Genomic DNA, 20,146 nt, shown 5'->3' on the forward strand with positions numbered 1-20,146 from the left:
AAAAATTATTTTATTTATTCTCCACTTATTCTTGATTAATAATTTAGCTGGGTATAGTCCTCTGGATTGGAAAGGTTTTCCCTTAGAATATTTTTTATGTATATTTATTTTTGAGAGAGAGAGAGGCAGAATGAGAGAGGGGAGGGGCAGAGAGAGAGGGAGACACAGAATCCAAAGCAGGCTCCAGGCTCCAGGCTGTCAGCACAGAGCTTGATGTGGGGTTTGAACTCAAGAATTGCGAGATCATGGCCTGAACCGAAGATGGACGCCTAACCAACTGAGCCACCAAGGTGCCCTTCCCTTACAATATTTTTTGAAGACAGAATGTTTCCAGAATCCCAAGTGTTCCCTTGTGCTGTTTCTCCATTAACCCACCTCCTCCAAGGAGTCGCTATTCCACCTTATCTCTGCCTGGATTGGTTTCGCCTCTTCTGCCTACTCCTTGGTTTATGGCTCCTTTTGTTCAACACAGTGTCTGTGATAAGCATCCATGTTGCTGCAGATTCAGTAGTTCGTTCTTTTTTTGCTGTGCCATAAAAGTTGTTACGTTAAACCTGCTATGTGTTATTGATTCACTCTCTTTCCCAGTGATGGAGTTTTGGATTGTTTCCAGAATTTGGCTAATATTAATAATGCTGCTATAAAAATTCCTGTGCATTTTGTTTTTGGTGGACATATCTGTCAATATCTCTTTAATGAGATTCCATGAGTGGGATTTCCAGATCAAATGTTAGGCGCAGGTGCAGTTGAGCAGATATATTTTTTTGTCCAATGGCTTTCTAAAAACATTTACATTCCCACGGACCAATCTTATGACTTCTAGTCACTCTGAATCTTTTATAAAAGAGGTATTGTCAGTGTTTTAAAATTTTTACCCATTTTGGAAAGGGTGTAGGGATACCACATCATTACATTAATTTGCATTCCCTGATGAGTAAAGCTGCTCATTAAACATTTGGATGTCTTTTCTTGTGAGGTGCCAGTTCAAGTCATTTGCTTGTCTTTTTGTTAAAAGTAGGATTATTTGTATTTCTCATTGGCTTATAAAAATTTATTATATATTCCAAATATGAGTTAGTTGTATGTATGCAGTGGTGTGTGATAAATGTTTAATAATTGGCTCTCTATAAAACAAAACAAAACAAAACAAAACATAACAAAACAAAACAAAATGAGCCCTGATTTGTTGCATGTCCCTGCTTCTGTGCTGTAAACACACCACAGCTACCACCATGATGTTCTGAGCACAGACCTGGGAAGAGCTGATACACGTGTGCTTCAGCACTCCATTGGATATGAGCATTACACAGGACTCTTCCTAGAGGGAGTTTCATTTCCTCATCCTCTTGATGGCGTCCTTTTAAAAGAGTCAACTTCAGGGGCACCTGCGTGGCTCACGATCTCACAGTTCGTGGGTTCGAGCCCCGCGTCGGGCTCTGTGCTGACAGCTGGGAGCCTGGAGCCTGCTTCTGATTCTCTGTCTCCCTCTCTCTCTGCCCCTCCCCTGCTCATGCTCTGTCTTTCTCTCTCTCAAAAATAAATAAACATTAAAAATTTTTTTTAAATAAAAAAGTCAACTTTATTGAGGTATGATTACATACTGGAATGTGTATCCATCTAAAGTTTCCATTTGTTGAGTTTTGGGAAAATCTGCCCCGGCATGCCCACTGCCATGAGCAAGATAGAGAACTTTTCCATCATCCCCCAAATTTCTCATGTGTTCTTAATCCCACCTCCTTTTAACCTTGACCTGGGAAATTCCAGATCTCCTTCCCATCTAGGTTAGTTTTGTCTTCTCTACAGTTTCACATAAATTAAATTACATTGCACCAACTCTTTGGGTTTGACTTCCTCCCCTGAGTATATTGAGATGTATAAACATGTACGTGATTGCCTTCTTTCTGTGCTGAGTAGCATTCCATTGTGTGGATATAACACAATTTGTTTATCCACTCAGCTGTTGATGCACATATGGCTAGTATGAACATTCGTGAGCAATTCTTCATGTGGACTTGTGTTATCTTTGCTCTTGGGTAAACAGCCAGGGGTAGAATGTCTGGGCCACATGGTTGGCATATGATTAAGAGACTGCCAAACCGGTTCCAAAGTGACCGTACCCGTCCACGTTCCCACAGGCACACGCGTACGCTCTGGTTCTTCCACATCCTCCCTGACACTCGGGGTAGTTAGACTTTCTGACGTGCGGCGTAGACTACCCCGAGTTAGTCTAGTTAGTTAGGCGTCCTAATGGATGTGTTGTGGTTCATGGTGTCCTTTGACGAATAGGAGTTCCTAATTTTAATGAAGTCCAACGCAGTGATTCTCTCCTTTTATGTTTAGTGTTTTTCTTAATGTACTATTTCCAGTCTTTGCCTACCACACATGGTGAGGATATTCTCCTGTGTGTCCTTCTGGACCTCCACTATTTCACCTTCCACATGAAGCCCTAAGATTCCTGCCTCCCCTCCATTAATTTTGTGTGTGGCGTGAGGTAAAAGGCAGTTTGTTTTGCCCACATGGAGAGCCGGTGGGCCGGTCTCACCACTACCCCGCTGAACCGCAGTGACATCCTGATTGGGGATCAAGTGGCACTGGGGGTGAGGGTCGTTACTGGGCCCCTGGGAGGCCCCTTGGTCTGTAAGTCTGATCCACATCTGGATCTTGTGCTTTGTGTGACAGATAGTGTCGCCTGTCCTTCAAGTTCTCCTAGGATCCCTATCTTTTCAAGTGTTTTAGCTTTCCTGACACTGATTTCAGGGATGATCTTTTCCTAGACAGTTATCCCCTTTGCCTAAAAAGTTTGATTGTGTTGACTTAAAGATGTATATTTTTCTATAATTTCACATTTTCTCCATCGCCTGTCGTGTGCCTGTTTTCATATTCAATATCCATTATCTTTCAGGTTTCCAACATTTTTATTCTTTTATAGACCTTTTAAAAACACTCCATTTTCTTGATTAGATCTACTATTGCTTTTTCTGTTTTTAATTCATTAATTTTATTAATTTGTTTCTTTTTTTTTCCTTTGGAAGTTTTTTTTTTTTAACTTTCTGAATTGAAATCTTACTTATTGTAAACTTTGCTTATTTTCTGCTGTATGTCCTTAAGGATTTGATTGCCCCCTGAATCCTGCTTCACTCAAACCCCCAGGCTCTGAGATGTAGGACTTGGCTTCCTTTATGTCCTGGGAACTTGCAATTGCGTTTCTGTTTCCTTTCCAGTTTGAGAAAGCAACTTTAAATTTTCCCAATGAAACTTCTATTTATTGCTCTAAGTTTGTCTTACTGAATCTGGCTCAGGAATTGGTCTATGTAACATGTCTTTACTTTTCTGGCTAGTATTTTGATTATAAAATATTTCAAAAAGCATAGAAAATAATATAATAGACATCTACGTACCTAGGAATTAACAGAAATCTTAACCTTTTGCCATACTTACAGAATATTCCAGATGCCGTCAACACCCTCATGTGCCCACCCCGCTCCCTCCCTTGGGGTAGCCAGCCCCTGTTTGGAGGCTGGCGTTCACACCCCCCCACACACACACACCTTTGTAGTTTTAGTAGAGTTGTTTACAGTCGTGAAGACAAGATATTCCTCTGTGCTTTTAACCTTCCGATGTGTGCTCTTCTGCATGGATCGGTTGCAACGTGATTCTTGTTCTCACTCCATGTTATGTTTTTGAGACCCGTTCACGTCGATGTGTTTCTCCGGTTCAGTCCTTTTAACCGCTACATGCACTTCCTTTGTGTGCACACGCGCACTCTAGCTGTCCATTCTCCCGCCGAGGAGTGCCCGCTGGTTTTTAACATTGACGCCTTTTGAGCTCCGTGAAATAACCCACGTGGGGGTCAGGTGCAGCCTGTGAGGTCTTCTCCAGGAGAGCCACCTTGGGGTGTGCACGGACTCGGCCTCTCCGGGTTGTTACCACTTTGCCCCGAAACAGGAGGACTGTCGCCAGAAGCACTGAACAGAGAGCTGTGCTTGTTGTCAGACTTGGACATTTCTGCCAATGTGATGGGGGGGGGTCCCCAGGATTTGGTGATTTGCCGGGGGACCTCGCACGACTCAGCACACACAGCACAAAGGTGCACGGGGAAAAGTCGAGGGGCACCAGGCACACGTTTCCAGAGCCCTTCCCAGTGGAGTCATACAGGATGCGCTTCACTCCCCAGCTAGGAGCTGTGACAACACATGTGATGTGTCGCCCCCCACTCCCGCCCCCACCCAGGGACCCATCAGAGATCACGGTTTCTATCAGGGCCCAGTCACATGGGCACCCTCTGCCTGGCTCGTACCCAAATTCCAGACCCCCAGGCAGAGCAGGTATTCAGCACAAGCCATAGTATTTGCACAATGTACACCCATTGGGGCCCTCCTATCACCTGGGTGGGAACCCCAAAATCCACATTCCCAGACAACAGCCAAGGGCTCATGCTGTGAGCAGGCCTGAGGGCGGCCATGCCGGGCCTGCGGTGCTAACTCCCAACTACACAGGGCCCGTGGCATCCATCCTTCTGGAGTGTGGGGGCTGGAGACAGTCTGGGTCCAGGGAAGTCGCCCCGAAAGGTGGCTCTTCCCCGGGGTGGATCACTCAGCCCTTATGTCCTTGACACTGTGCTCTGTTTTGGACACACACGTAGCCAGAGGCACCGCCTCGACCGCCGAAGGCCAGGAACATGCGGGCCTGGGGAAAACCACAGGCCGCGCTCGTGGGGGATGTCAGCCAGGGGTCCTTGTTGGAAAGCACAGAAATGCATCCTGGTTAAGTTGATAAAGAAAAGAATTTATTGGAGGAACCGATAGCTCGTGGGATGAGGGACGATAAAGAAACCAGCTCGGGAATCAGTGGGGGAGCAGGGGCCACACAGGGTCCAGGGGTGACGCTGCGGATACTGTATCTTCTCTCCCTCCACTCCACATACGGTCCGAAGGCTGCGGGAGGCCCGGCTGGGGTCACTGCCAACCCAGGCTGAGGAGGCAGGGCACGCTGATTTGGGAAGTCAGCACTTGAGCAAACGAGTGAGCTGTTCGTAGGAGGACAGATGCAAAATGGGGTTGGTGACCGGTGTCCACTGCAGGGACCCAGGAAAGGGGACCTGACGCCTGTCTCGGTGCTTTGTAAAGAACCCACAGTGTGTGGAGGAGCTCTCGAGATTCAGGACGCCCTTAAAAAGATCGCTCAGCGGCAACACTCCTGGCCCGAGGCAGGGGTGCAGCAGGCAGGGCGGGGGCACACAGGGCGGCAGAGCAGGGACACGCAGGAGGCCGGGCGGCAGCAGGAGGAGGCAGGGGTGCAGCAGGCGGGCCTGCACACGGGGCGGCAGAGCAGGGACACGCAGGAGGCCGGGCGGCAGCAGCTGGGCCGGCAGGGGGAGGCAGGGGCGCAGCAGGCAGGGCGGGGGCACACGGGGCGGCAGAGCAGGGATACACTGGAGGAGGGTCTGCAGCAGGGGCTGGGCTGGCAGCAGGAGGAGGCTGAGCAGGGGGAGTCCTCGCAGCACACAGGGGTGCAGGAGAAGAGCTTGCAGCAGACAGGGGTGCAGCAGACGGGCTTGCAGCACACAGGGGTACAGCAGTCTTCCTGGCAGGGGGAGGAGGTGCAGCAGGACGGCTGGCGACATGAAGAGGTTGTGCAGGGGGAGTCCTCGCAGCACACAGGGGTGCAGCAGACGGGCTTGCACACGGGGCGGCAGAGCAGGGATACACTGGAGGAAGGTCTGCAGCAGGGGCTGGGCTGGCAGCAGGAGGGGGCTGAGCAGGGGGAGTCCTCGCAGCACACAGGAGTGCAGCAGACAGGCTTGCAGCAGACAGGGGTGCAGCAGACGGGCTTGCAGCAGTCTTCCTGGCAGGGGGAGGAGGTGCAACAGGACGGCTGGCAGCATGAAGAGGTTGTGCAGGGGGAGTCCTCGCAGCACACAGGGGTGCAGGAAAAGAGCTTGCAACAGACAGGGGTGCAGCAGATGGGCTTGCAGCACACAGGGGTGCAGCAGACAGGCTTGCAGCACACAGGGGTGCAGCAGACGGGCTTGCAACACGCAGGGGTGCAGCAGTCTCCCTGGCAGGGGGAGGAGGGGCCGCACAGGAGGGTCAGGCAGGGGGCAGGGGCGCAGCACGGGGGCTCGCAGCAGCTCTCTGGGCAGTCGTCCACCTGCCAGGAGGAGTCGGGGCAGGAGTCCGAGGATCCGGGCAGGCAGACGCGGCTGTCATAGCTCAGGTCGCTGGAGCAGACGGACAGGGTGGACGCGGCCATGGCGGGGGCGATGGGGCTGGAGGAGGGAGTGTGTGTGTGTGTGGAGTGTGTGTGTGTGAGTGTGTGAGGAGTTCCAGCTGTCTGTCGGCTTTTATACCTCCCGGCTGCGTGTTGTCCCAGCCGACGGCTCACACGCCTCCTTCCTTGCTGGTGTTTGCAGCCAAGGGGACTCTCATTAGTTCCAGGTTTATGTTTGGTTCTATGAGATGTTGCTTAGCTATAAAACTCCTAGGACATTTTTGAGTCTGTTGACGCACCCTGAGCATCCAGAGCGTGCGTTGAGCTAGAAAAGGTGTGAGTGTGCAAATACCATGTTCTGTGGCTGCGTAAGAGATCCAGATATTCTAATTCCTTCTGCCCTTTTGAGGCACGTGGATGGGTTTTGCGCTCACGGGGGGGATCCGCTTGTCAGGGTGGGACAGCTTCCAGAGTGCCAGGCTAGAGGAACCAGGGTCAACGGGGGCGTGCGGCCAGAACTTTCCTGGTCATGACTCCCTGGAACTCTGTGTGGTGCCTGAGGGCACTGGTCAGGTGGCAGGCAGGGAAAGGTGGGACAGTCAGGTGTCCTTGGGTGGCGGTGCATGCCCCTGTCCTCTGCCTGAGCACTCACTGAAGCCGGAGAGGCCATCTGTCTGTGGCCTTCTGATTCCCACTTGCATTTACCCCAAACGCTGTGAGGCGCGAGTACAAACGGACCCCCTGTTTTCTCCCTGAAGAAAGCGTCGCCTCAGCTGAGCCTCTGTGTGGAAAACAGTGACTGCTTTTGCGCTGATCAAATCCTGTTGATTTTCTTGATTGTGAACTGAAAAATTCCTCGGGTGACTGCAGCCAGGAGCGTCGCGCAGGCCCCTTCCTTTCTTCTGCAGATGCTATCCAAGTGGCCACCACGTGCTTTGGGGGTCCTCTGCTGGAAGAGTTTCCATCCTCTCCGGTCCTGGAACCTTCCAAGCATGAATTTATTCACTGTGGAGCCACGGCCTCCCCACTGTGTGCTGGAAATGTAGGCTAGCACCAGAATTGAACCTTCAGTGGGCCCTGCTGGCCCGGCACAGGGAGCCTTGCGGGCCAAGGAGGCAGGCTCTCGGTGCCCTGTGATACCAGAGAGAAGCCGACTCAGCAGCAGGGCAGGAGAGGCACCCCGGTGGGAGGGCCTGTGACGCCCCCGCCCCGGGAAGTCCCTGGGCTCAAATTCTCACCTTTCCCTTCCGCCCTTCTCTTTCCAGCAATGGTTCTTACCCCGGTGAGAGGGGTTCATGACAGTCCAGGAAGGGGTTGTGAGAATGCAGTTAAACTGCGGGCCGAGTCGTCTTTCTGTATGTCTCGAGCTATAAAAATAGGATAGAGTCGAGCCTGGCATCCTGTGCTCAGGCCCCTCTGGAGGTACAGGAACTGATCCATAAGCTGGATACGCATGGCCGAGCAAAGGGGTGGGGGGTGTTTGCCTTCCAATATGCTCCTGCCGAGGACAGCATAAAATACAAAAACGTCTGCGTAAAGCCTTTGAAGGCTGCTGATGACACTCAGCATTGAGAGTCAACAGGTGGAGATGGGGTGACTTCCGAGAGGTGAGCTGGCATCTCTGAATGGCTTTTCCTGAGGTACCACTGATGAATCTTGGTGTGGGGTTCGAGGGGAAGTAACTAGCACATAGTGAGGCTGGCAGAGCTTCTAGAAACCTTGAGGGGGTGGAGAGAACTGTGGCAGCAGAGGCAGCGTGGACTCTAGGGGACAAGCCTAGATCAGTGGCGGGCACCAGGGGGAGCCCCAAAGTTGCAGGTTAAACGTCCAGGCATTTGGCATGCTTTCATGCCATGCGGGAAAGATGCTGAGGAAGCCAGCAGAAAGCCAGGACAGCCTGAGCAGAGCCTTTACAGCCTCAACCAAGGAGGCAACGACTCTGATGACTGGCCAAGGCGGAGTGGCTCTGGGTGGACCCCTGGACAGCTAAATCCCAGGAGCAGCCTCACGTCAGTGAGTCCCTTGCTCCCTCAAGGTGGTCTCAGGCCACCAGCCAGAGCGAGAGGTGAAACTCTTCGGAAGGAGACAAACTCATCCACAGCGGCCAGAATGTTTCATAGACGATGTCAAACATTCAATCAAGAATTACAGTCACGCCAACAGAAAAAACGGATGATAGAAACAAACCTGAGATGACAGGGGTGGAGTCCTCGGACAGAGACTTGCAAAACAATGGTGGTGAATGTGCTCAGGGAAATGGGTGTGACACCGTAAAACTGAAACACACGTGAAGAGACAAGTAGACATTCTAGACTGAAGAGAACAGGAGCGGCGTTTATCGACTCTTAGGTGGGTGTTGCGGTAGCACGGGTGGCGGAAGGGCCAGACAGCGGGAATGGAACAGTGGGGCGGCGTGTTTAAGGGCAAAGGAAAGGGCTGCGCAAGTGGAATATTGCTCCCCAAGAGCGCCACCCAGAGGTGAAGGTGCCCCAACACATCGCCAGACCAACAGAAATGGAGCACGGGCCACACCAGAAGATCCACTTTAAAGTAACTCCCAAGGGAGGGTTTCGGGTAGGACGGCGAAGGACAGAAATGCAGGAAGGTTGAAGAGAGCCTGGAAGGGGAAACAGAAGCACAGTTGAAGTGACAAATTCACGTTTCCATTCACAACGTTACAATATGTATTATATTTACAATTTCCCGTGGGCTCTAAACTGTAAGTGGAAATGAAACCACACATCATGAGAAGGACGAGGCCCTTAGGCTGTTGCTCTGGAAGCTGCCCAAGCGCCCAGGTCCCTCAGACTTGAATATCCCAGGAAGGTACGCTGTGGCCTCTGGGGCAGCCGCCAAGACAATCCCCAAACCGCGTACAACTAGTATTGAGTGCAAGATGGGAGATAAGTGATAAAAAATACCCAAAGCAGTCAGGAAATGAGTTTTAAATTTTTTTCCATGTGTATTTATTTTTTGAGAGAGAGAGAGAGACAGAGCATGAGTGGGGGAGGGGCAGAGAGGGAGACACGGAATCCGAAGCAGGCTCCAGGCTCTAAGCCATCAGCACAGAGCCCGACGTGGGGCTCGAACTCACAAACCGCGAGATCATGACCTGAGCCAAAGTCGGACGCTCAACCGACTGAGCTACCCAGGCACCCCGGGAAATGATTTTTAAAAGGAACATAAAAATTTGAGAGAAATAGAAGACGTGCACTCAGATAGTAGACATAAACCCAATTATCAATAATGAAATTAAATGTAAAGTATTAAACAGTTCGATTTACAAAGAAGGACCGTTAGTCTGCATGGAAATCACGGAAAACCTGTGTGCTGATTCCAAGAGCTAGATCCTAAATATAAGGGCACGAGAATGATGGAAGGGCAAAGATGGGAAAGAATACAAGTCAATACACAGGACAGTGTGAAGTTCTACGCAGCTGCAAACTAGAAAGAGAAATCGTTACATATTCACGGGAGCTGCACGTTGTATTAAGTTATGAAAAAGCCAAGTGGGTAGAACACGATACAGTCTGTATTTTGAAAACATGTGCACACATATCCGTTCTATGTGTATGTACACATGTAGAGAGAGAAGAGATGTAGAGAGAGGATGGGTGGATAGAGTCAATCTCATTGTTCGTGGATTCTTTATTTGTGGTTCACCTACTCGCGAAAATTTTACTCGTAACCCCAAATCACTGCTTGTGACGTGTGCACGGTCACGCGAGGACATGTGCAGAAAGCCCTGACCTTGAGATGCCGCCACACACCCCCAGCTGACGTGGAACGAGGCGGCGCCTGCCTTCTGGTTTCCGCCCCCAGATGTGAGCGTGTCCTTTCCACCGTGTCCTGACCTCTAGAGCCTAATCCCCAGGGGAAGAGGCGCTTGAACCACAGAGAAACCCCCTAACGCGGTCCTCCCGCCAAGTGAGCACTGCCCTGGGGCTGCCCCGGCTGGTGCCCCCAGGACTGTCTCAACACACTTACCCGACACCCTCCACCCCTGCTTGGAGACCCAGGGTTGGGGCCTTGTCCATCCCACTCCCCCTCCCCTGGGACACAATGGGACCCGCTCTGAGTCAGATGCTCTGGGAGATTTACGAGCTGCGGACAACATCCAGGCAAATAAACATCCTTAATGCAGCCTGGGAGCCGGAACTAGAGGCTTGTGGGGCCTGGGACACAAGAGCCAAGAGGGTATAAAAGTCGTCAGCCTAAAGCACCTCACACACTCTCACACACACTCACACACCCACACCCACTCCCTCCTCCAGCCCCATCGCCCTTGCCATGGCCGCGTCCACCCTGTCCGTCTGCTCCAGCGACCTGAGCTATGGCAGCCGCGTCTGCCTGCCCGGGGCCTCGGACTCCTGCCCCGACTCCTCCTGGCAGGTGGACGACTGCCCAGAGAGCTGCTGCGAGCCCCCGTGCTGCGCCCCGGCCCCCTGCCTGACCCTCCTGTGCGGCCCCTCCTCCCCCTGCCAGGGAGACTGCTGCACCCCTGCATGCTGCAAGCCCGTCTGCTGCACCCCTGCGTGCTGCAAGCCCGTGTGCTGCACCCCTGTGTGCTGCAAGCCCGTGTGCTGCACCCCTGTGTGCTGCGAGGACTCCCCCTGCTCAGCCCCCTCCTGCTGCCAGCCCAGCCCCTGCTGCAGACCCTCCACCTGCGTGTCCCTGCTCTGCCGCCCCGTGTGCAGGCCCGCCTGCTGCACCCCTGTCTGCTGCAAGCCCGTGTGCTGCACCCCTGTCTGCTGCGAGGACTCCCCCTGCTCAGGCCCCTCCTGCTGCCAGCCCAGCCCCTGCTGCAGACCCTCCTCCAGTGTATCCCTGCTCTGCCGCCCCGTGTGCAGGCCTGCCTGCTGCACCCCTATCTGCTGCAAGCCCGTCTGCTGCACCCCTGTCTGCTGCGAGGACTCCCCCTGCTCACCCCCCTCCTGCTGCCAGCCCAGCCCCTGCTGCAGGCCCTCCTCCTGCGTGTCCCTGCTCTGCCGCCCCGTGTGCAGGCCCACCTGCTGTGCCCCTGCCTCCTCCTGCTGCCGCCCGGCCTCCTGCGTGTCCCTGCTCTGCCGCCCCGCGTGCCCCCGCCCTGCCTGCTGCGGCCCCGCCTCAGGCCAGTCCTGCTGCTGATGGGCACGTCCCCCCAGGGCCAGCTGGGCTCAGGTCCCACCTGGTGACTGTGGTCCTCCTGGCCACCCCTCAGTCAGTCCTGACCTGTGTTAGGTGGCTGCCCCCACCCAGGACGGGGTCCCCCATGTGTCCACTCTCCTGACCTGACCTTGACCTCCTGCCTCCCAGGAACGCTGACCCCGCGGCTTCCCGGGACTTCTGCTCCCAGGAGGCACCTGCACCTGTTCTGGGTCACCTGTCCTTCCCTCCTCCTTTCTCTGCTTAGGTCACTTGACCTCGACTCCTAACCTGTCAGTACCTCCTTGGGTACCCCAATAAACTCACTTCACCAGCTGATCTGCTTCCTTCCATCTGACCCTCATGGGGGTGTGGGGACCCCAGGGTTTTGCCCAGACACGGTCTCCTCTAGCCACAAACATTTCTAGGAACGAGGGACTGAGCAGTTCCAGAGGCAGGGCCTACCTCGTGTGGGCAGGGCCATGGGTGGGACTCACGCCCTGGCCCAGGAAGCTCCGTGCCGGTGGGCCCAGTGCCCAGGGCTTCCCAGGCTGGTCACCTGCACACAGGTCGTGGCCTGGCCCGTTTCCGCCCACTGCCCCATCCGGGCAAACCGGGCCCAGACAACCAGGCCTGGGGGCTCCAGGCTCACAGCCTCTATGGGCCTGGGGTCGCCCTGTGGTCCTCCCGCGGGCTCTACCCATTTAGCAGAAAGGTGATGGAGCGGGGCAGACGGTGCTCCAACCTCTCAAAGAAATCGACTAGGTTTGAAACAAAGTATGAGGGTGGGTGGCAGGGCCCCCAGGTGGTCCCGGGCCAGACTCTGGGGGCCACCATCTGGTAGGTCTAGTCTCCGCCCGGGGGGCTATGAGGGACACGGAGTCATGGTGCAGGGCCCTCCCTGTGAACTGAGGACCCCGTCAGGCCACGATGTACCAAGTGCTGTAGGTGACAGTCCGCTCTGATGTCAGGGTGACATTGGCCGCACGTGAGGGCACCTGCTGACAAGGGCGGAGATATGCAGGAAGTCACCCACCAGGGTTCCAGAGCTGTTGCAAACCCGGGACCAGCGTCCCCTACCGGTGAAGGATCAGACAGACTTCCACCCTTCCTGAACCCCCCATGGGGACTGGGTGTCGGCCCCCTGCCCCCGCGCTGCTTCCTCTCCCCTTGGCTGTGGCCATGGCCAGAAGCCACGAAAGGAGCCGCTGCTGTCCCCAGGACCTCAATCTCCTTCCCTGAAACCCTGCCACCTTCCACCCCATGCCTCATGCCCCGCCTGCTGCATTTTCCTTGCCCAAACCCTTCTCCCCACTTACCAGTGTTTTGCTAATACTTCCATTAAAATTGCCTTTTTGAGGTGCAATTTACATGTAATCAGATGCACCCTATTTCATTGTTCAGTTTGACGAGTTTTGAGAAAGGTCTTCATGTTGCAGCCTCCACTTGTGTCAAGATTTCCCTCCAAAGGTTTCTTTGTGGCCCTTCCCAGCCACCACCGCTGGCCACAGCCGGGCACCACTGCTCTGCTGTGTTACTAAAGGAGTGCCTTGAGAAGAGGCAACACTATGCGTGCCCGGGGTCTGGCTTCCTTTACTTGTCCCTTTGTTGTGGATACTCGCCGCGAATTCCTTTTTAATTGCAGGGTCACGTTTTATTGAATGGATGTGTCACAGTTGTTTGTTTACCCATCGAAGTACATGCGGGGTGTCTCCAGGTGTTTATGATTATGGATGATCCCACTGTAAACACCTGGACTCTGTGTGCTCTCACCTCTCTTGGGTCAATACCTAGGGGTAGGCTTACTGGGTCCGTGGCAAGGGCAGTGGGCACAGTGATATTTGCATCTCCTGCTGACGGATCTGTGGGGGTAGGTCAGTGGCTCACCTGCCTCTTTCCCATTCGGCGAAGCATCTGTTCAAATCTTCTGCCCATTTTCCATAATTGGATTGTTCGAGTTCTTATTCACTGTTCAACTTAAAAATTTTTTTAAATGTTTATTTATTCTTTTTTGAGAGAGAGAGACAGAGGTGCGAGTGGGGGAGGAGAGAGAGGGAAGGAGAGACAGTCTGAAGCAAGCTCGTGCACTGTCAGCAGAAAGCCCAACGCGGGTCTGGAACTCACGAACTGAGAGATCGTGGCCTGAGCTGAAGTCAGACGCTTGTCGCCCAGGCGACCCTTATTAATTGTTAAGTGTTCTTTATGTATACCAGGTACCATGCATTTGTCATATATGTATATTGCAAATTCCTCCACCTGTGGCTAGACTTTGCATGTTCTTGACCGTGCTTTTGGAGAGGCTGGCATCTTTAATTTTGATGAAATTCAATGAATTCCCTTTCTTCGGTGGTGCTGAGAAATCTTTGTCTACACGCAGGGTCACGCCGGTTTTGTCCTGTGCGTACTTCTAGAAACTCCATGGCTTTAACTTTTATGTCAAGGTCTATAATCCCTTTCTAGTTAATTTTTGAATGTGCTGTTGGTTGGTGAGCATCATTTGTCGAGAGGACTATCCTTTCGCCATTGAAGTATCCTTGCCAAAAAATCCATTGGCCGTGTGTATGTGTGCGCGTATTTCTGGACGCTGTTCTCTCATCTTCTTCTGCATTTGTCCTTGCACCAACAACACGCTGTCTCCATCAATGGAGCTTCAAATTAAGTCTTGAATTCCAGCACTTAGTCGACCAATTCCTCTTTCCTTTTTCAAAATTGGTTGGCTATCCTAGGTCCGTTACATTTCTGTATTGATTTTAGAATATATTTTAGAATCAGCTCATTGCTTTCTAAGGAAGAACTTGCTGGGATTTTTATTGGAATCGCATTAAACTTGTAGGTGAATTTGGAAGGAAGTGATATTTTAACAAAACCAAGTCTTTCAGTTTATAAACATAGTATATATTTCCAGTCACTTAGGATGACTTTTTTCCACAATATTTTGTCATTTTTTAGTAGATAGATGTTGTACATATGTTAAGTTTCTCTATCACTTCACTTTGCAATGTTTTAGATAATGGTTTATTTATTACATTTCCAAGTATTCATTGCTAACATGTAGAAATTTAATTAATTTGTGTGTATTTACCTTGTATCCTGTAACCTTTGTAACTACACTTATGAATTCTAATAGCTTTTTTGTATATTCCTTAGGACTGGGCTTGGTATTTTCTTGGTGGGAAGGATCTTAACTATAATTCAGTTACTTCAACTGATAGAGGGCTATTTCGTTTTTCTGTATCTTCTTGTATTCATATTTATAATTTATATCTCTCCAGCTATTTGTCCATTTCACCTCAGTTGTTGAATGTATCAGCATAAAATTGCCTTCTTCTTTTATTGTTCTTTTTAAAAATTCTAATGTTTATTTATTTTTGAGAGAGAGAGAGATACACACAGAGCATGAGCAGGGGAAGGACAGAGAGAGAGGGAGACACAGAATCCGAAGCAGGCTCCAGGCTCTGAGCTGTCAGCACAGAGTCTGACGTGGGGCTCGAACTCATGAACCGCAAGATCATGACCTGAGCTGAAGTTGGACGCTCAACTGACTGGGCCACCCAGGCACCCCTTTTATCATTCTTTTAGTGGCTATAGAATCTCTAGTGATAACCCTTTCTTTATTCCTGATATTGTTAATTTATTTCATTTTCTTTCTTTCTTTTCTTTTTCTTGACTGGTCAAGGTAGAAATTTATCAATTTTGGTGATCTTTCAAAAAATTAGACTTAGGTTTATTGTCTCTTGTTTGTCCATTTTCTACTTGGTAGATTTCTACACTTCTCAATTATTTCCTTCCCTCTACTTATTTTGGGTTCAAATTGTGCTTCTTTTGTAGCTTCTTAAGGTAGAAGCTTAGATAATTATAGACCTTCCTTATTTTCTAATATAAATAAAGCCTACACATTTCCTTCTATATATTGTGTGAGTTGCATTCCATAAAGCTTATTTTTATTTTATTTAAAATATTTCCAATTTTCCATTGTGATTTCTTCTTTGACTCATGGGCTATTTTGAAGTTTGTTATTTAATATCCAAATATTTTTCAGTTTTCCAGGTATCTTTCTGTTCATTATTTCTGATTTTGTTGTGGTCAAACAGCATTCTCGGTATGATTTCAATCCTATTAAATATACTAAGACTTGTTTTATGGCCCAGCATACGATTTATTTTGGTGAATGTTCTATATACACTTGAAAAAATGTGAACTCTACTGTTGTTGGATGGAATAAATGTCAACAAGGTCATGTTAGTATATATTGTTTCTCAAGTTTTCCATATATTTCTCAATTTCATCAAATTTGGAAGAGTTATTTGGCCATTATCTCTTTAAATATTTTTTGTCTCCCCCCACCTGAACTTTTTCTCAGGTACTCCAATTATATGTATGTTAGACCACTTAATATTGTTCCTCAGATCACTGAGGCTCTGTTAATTTAATTTTTTTTCTTACTGTCTTTTGTTTTGAGTAATTTCTCTGATTATGTCTTCTAGGTCAGTAATCTTTACACTGAGTGTAAACTCATCCTTTAAATTTTTTACTGTTAATATTATGTTTTCCAGCTCTTGGAGCTCCATTCAGTTCTCTTTTGTACCTTACATTTCTCTCCTCATTGTGTTCATTTTTCCCTTGAAATCCTCGAACATATTTATCGTAGTTGTTTTTACTACCTTGTCTGCTAATTCCATCAACTGTTATTTCTGGGTTTATTTCTATAAACTGTTTTGTCTCTTTATTATGAGTTAGATTTTCCTCTTCTTAATGTTTCTAGCAATTTTTATTGGTTTCTGGATTTCAATTAAATAATGTTGTCATACTGTTGACTGTCGTACTTTGTTTCCTTCTTTTAAGGAGTGCTGGGCTTTGTTCTGTCTGGCAGTTACCACCTGTGGGACGGCTTGATAATTGTGATGCTTCTATGCTTGTTTCTACATTTTGTTACGGCAGATCTAGAGAGGCCTTTATTCTCAGGCAGGTTTAGCACAACTATTATGTGATTTCTGGGATCTGTACTGAATGTCTCTGGTACTCAATGAGGTCTCTCCACTCTGGTTTTTTGGAACTCCAGTGTCTCTCAGCCTTGCATAAGCTCTAGGAATTGTTCACCTTCGAGCTCCATCATTATTACTGTCCAGCCTCATGGGGTTCTGAGCTCTGAATGAATGGCTTGGTATCAACAGTGGTCTCAGGGGGTTCCCATGGAGCCTTTTGCTGTATATTTGCCTCTTCTCCTGTGTCTGCCCTCATAAATTCCCAGTGCCTCAGCCTCCTTGACCCTGATTTCCCCCTCTTCAGCTCGACAAAACACAATGCTGATAGCATTCCCCTCCATGTACTGTGGCCTAGAGACTCTCTTGGCCCTTGAGCCTGGGCAATCGTAGGGTTCACCCCCTCTGCTTTTCTTCTCCCAGGGATCCAAGTTCTGCACTGTCAGTTGTCCAATGTCTGAAAATGGGTTTCTTGTATCCTTTGTCCCATCTTCTACTTATTTAAGGTGGGAGGACAAGTCAGGTCCATCGTGACCCAAAGCAAAGCCCCACTCCTTGTTTTTGAGACTGCTGTTTCTTTTCTAGTCAATCCCTTGCTTCCCTCTTTGACTATTCAAGATCTTTCCTGACTCTGAAACTGAGTCTGCCTTTTTCACTCTGGGAAATGCTCCAGCTAGATTCAATTCCAAACTGACACATACCTGCTGCCCAGAACTGGAGCATGCAACCAACAGTCTCCCTGTAGAACTCTCATAATGGGTGCCGGAGCCTCAGCCTAACTTTTCTGGGGTTCCAAGCTCCATGAGAAACATCACCAACCCCACATCCCAACCAAGGTTCAGTGGAGTCCTGTTTGCACATACCCCATGGTAAGTATATCAAGCCCCAACTGAGGGCCCCATATGTGGAGGCAAAATCCAGATTCACAGCTAAGAATCTTGTGGGTAAGAGTGGTCAAGGGAGGTGCTTGGACTTTCGTCCTGGCATTGCTGATGGTTTCTAGTGAGTAAATGAACAGAGGGCATTTCTAGAAAGAAATGGGACATGTGTAAAGAGTCTGAAGCCAGTCTGAGAGGCAGAAGCATGTGCTTAGTTATGGGCCTTACAAATTCTCCAGGTTAAATATATTCAATCAGACTGGTCTGTAAGGGTCCAAAACAAGCTAAGGAAGTGCTTCACCTGGTGATAATGAATTTCACAGATCAGGGTCCATTCAAGGGCGTGGGAATGCTAGGTCTTTGTTACAGGCTCTGAGGACACAGACAGGGGGCATCCCAAAGGTGCTGGTCTCTGTGCCTAGTGAGAAGCACCAGTTATTCAACGGGGTAGATATGACCTCTAGTCACCGTCTTTGTCTCTCGAGTCACCAACATTTGTATTTTCGCTAAGTTAGAAATTGAAATAATATCTCTTAGTGAATGAAAGACCAATGAAGAGAGTTTTGTTTTTTGTAAACTAATTCTTCATGAGATGAGGCCCCACCCAAATGGCCAATGGAAATGGGTAACAGCGTTGGATATCTTGGTGAGGTTTGCTCCCTGCCTAGCAAATTACTTTCTGCACTCAGAGTTGACTTTGGTAAGCACACTGATGGCCTTGATCACGAATGGCCATCTCTGCTGGGCCACAGTAGGGGAGCAGCACTTTATTTTAAAGAAGACTCTCCCCCAGAATTCTCAATCTTTGGATGATCTTTACCCTCTTGTCCCATGTATTACAGTTGGCACACTGAGCTGGTGGCTGAAAACCTGTGTGATGAACATTCTCATCCATCCTGGAACCAGGCTTTCGACATGGCGGGTACTCTGGCATACCGGACAATCTCTGCCTCTTCTGCGGTCAAGTTGTAGGCAACTCTCAGACACTTTCACTTAAAATCCTTTTTGATTTTATAATCCTTGGAAGAGAATCAGTACTGCCTGCAAGGACTCCAACACATCAGTATTCCAAACATAATTTTTAAAACACTGCTAAAATACCCAGAAATCATGACAGTGTCTCTACGTTCTGACCAATCCACCTGTGCCCCACACATTCAGTGATCAGAATGTGCTTGCCCTTTGCCATTCTTACCAGTCCTTGTAAATATCGTAGGCATGAGTCCTATTAATCTGACCATGGGGAGGACGCAAAAGCCCAGAGAGGGTGAGGAAAATATCTCTGCTCACACAGGATGTAAGCAACAGATTATACCCCTGGGCGGCGATATCAGTGGGGCACGTGAGAGGATTTCAGGCAATACAGAGATGAAAACCCCTAATGCGAGTGTGTGCCAGGTTCTCTGGTTTTCTCTTCACACCCTCCTGGCTTGTGCTGTCCTAGCAGCAGGCTCCCCACACCCTCCCACCCTGGGTGCCAAGATTTTTGAATGTTGGTTCCTTGCAGAACCAGCCACCGCTGTTTTCCTTCCAGAGGTCCTTGCTCCGTTCACAGAACTCAGGAAATTGGCTTGGGAGTCTTTCCCTGTGTTTAGTTGGAGAAAGAAAACTTGGGGGCGGAGTGTGGTTTCTTGTTGTTTTAGCAGGGGTCACCGGGGGCCAAGGTAGAATCCCTGTGTGTTGGGTGCTGGGTCCTAGGTCCTGGTCTGGGGCGAGTGCTTCCGCGGAGTGCCCTGCTGGCTGAGCACAGTCATGTGCCTCTGTGCTTGGCAGGTTATTTGGTTTCTAACTAGCGATGAGTCATGGTTTGTATGTGGCGCTCAGTAGGTCACAGTAACGAAGCACCACAGACCGTGGCTTAAACAACAGATTCGTTCTCTCACCGTTTGGAGGCTGGGGGTCTGAGATCAAGGATCGGCAGGGTTGATTCTTCCTGAGGCCACGAGGGAGAACCTGTCCCGTGCTTTCCCAGCTTCTGGTGTTCGCTGGCAATCTGGGGGTTCCTCGGCTTGTAGAAGCATCTGCCGATTTCTGCCTGCATCTGCACACGGCACCCTCCCTGGGTGCCTGTCTGCATCCACATTCGTTCATTTTACAAGGACACCAGGTCGTATTGGATTAGGATCCCTCTCCCCCAATGACCTCAATGTATCTTGATCCTCTACGAAGACCGCCTTTCCAGTTAAGGTCACATCTGCGGGTACCGGAGGTTAGGGCTTCAGCACCCTCCTGGGGACACATTTCCACCCAGAGCGAGCACCTGCTTTGAAGCAGATCCAGAGCCAGAACCTGGGAGGGAAGAAAATGTCGAGCAGGCCTCCTTTCTCGGGGACTCCAGGCTGCAGCAAGTGAAGGACGGGGTGCAGGTAGCACGTGGCATGACCGGCCAGCAGCACACACACATCTGCTTGTCCAGGTGTGGCTGAGCTCACGGGACAATTTTTGGTTTTGTGCAGTTGGCAGAATACTTGTTAAAAGAGGACGGAAGATTTACGGATGCCCCTCGCCCAGCTTCCTCTAGTAACATCTCACATACCCATAGATCGATGACGAGTCTTAGAAGTCAACGTTGGCACGTTACTAGTCACTAGAGGACAGACCCACTTCCCACAAATGTCCCCTCTCTGGTCCGGGACCCCACGCTGCATTTGTAAGGTCTCCCTAGTCTTAGGGAAGACTCAGTCTGAGAGTTTCTTGGTCTTTCCTTATCCTTTCTGTCTTGACAGTTTTGAAGAGCCCTGACCAGGTGTCTTGTAGAAATTTAGGGTCGTCCGAGGTTTGGTCACAACTAGACCAAGGTTATTATATTTGGGGAAAGAATCCCACAGTGAAACAAGGGCACATGATGCTGATGTGTCTTGTCACAGGGGATATGGTTATATTTCCCTTTGTAGTTGATAAATATTTGTGGTGGGGGAGGTTCTATGAAACTTCGCAGATACCGCGTTTGTCCAA

At 49.9% G+C, this 20,146-nt stretch overlaps 3 protein-coding genes across 4 annotated transcripts in view; 2 read left to right on the plus strand and 1 right to left on the minus strand.

Moving 5' to 3' along the window:
- TSPEAR (thrombospondin type laminin G domain and EAR repeats) overlaps positions 1-20,146 on the plus strand; it is a 156,591-nt gene that overhangs the window by 74,341 nt on the left and 62,104 nt on the right. The gene's annotated exons all lie outside the window — the stretch shown is intronic.
- Positions 4,765-6,328, minus strand: LOC101089539 (keratin-associated protein 10-12-like). Its single transcript, XM_019839299.3, has one exon. The coding sequence runs from the start codon at positions 6,250-6,252 to the stop codon at positions 5,182-5,184; it is 1,071 nt and encodes a 356-aa protein (XP_019694858.2). The 5' UTR covers positions 6,253-6,328; the 3' UTR covers positions 4,765-5,181.
- On the plus strand, positions 10,426-11,673 carry LOC109503265 (keratin-associated protein 10-7-like). Its single transcript, XM_023238646.2, has one exon. The coding sequence runs from the start codon at positions 10,501-10,503 to the stop codon at positions 11,335-11,337; it is 837 nt and encodes a 278-aa protein (XP_023094414.2). The 5' UTR covers positions 10,426-10,500; the 3' UTR covers positions 11,338-11,673.

This window comes from Felis catus, chromosome C2, assembly GCF_018350175.1.
Source record: "Felis catus isolate Fca126 chromosome C2, F.catus_Fca126_mat1.0, whole genome shotgun sequence".
Lineage (NCBI taxonomy): Eukaryota > Metazoa > Chordata > Mammalia > Carnivora > Felidae > Felis > Felis catus.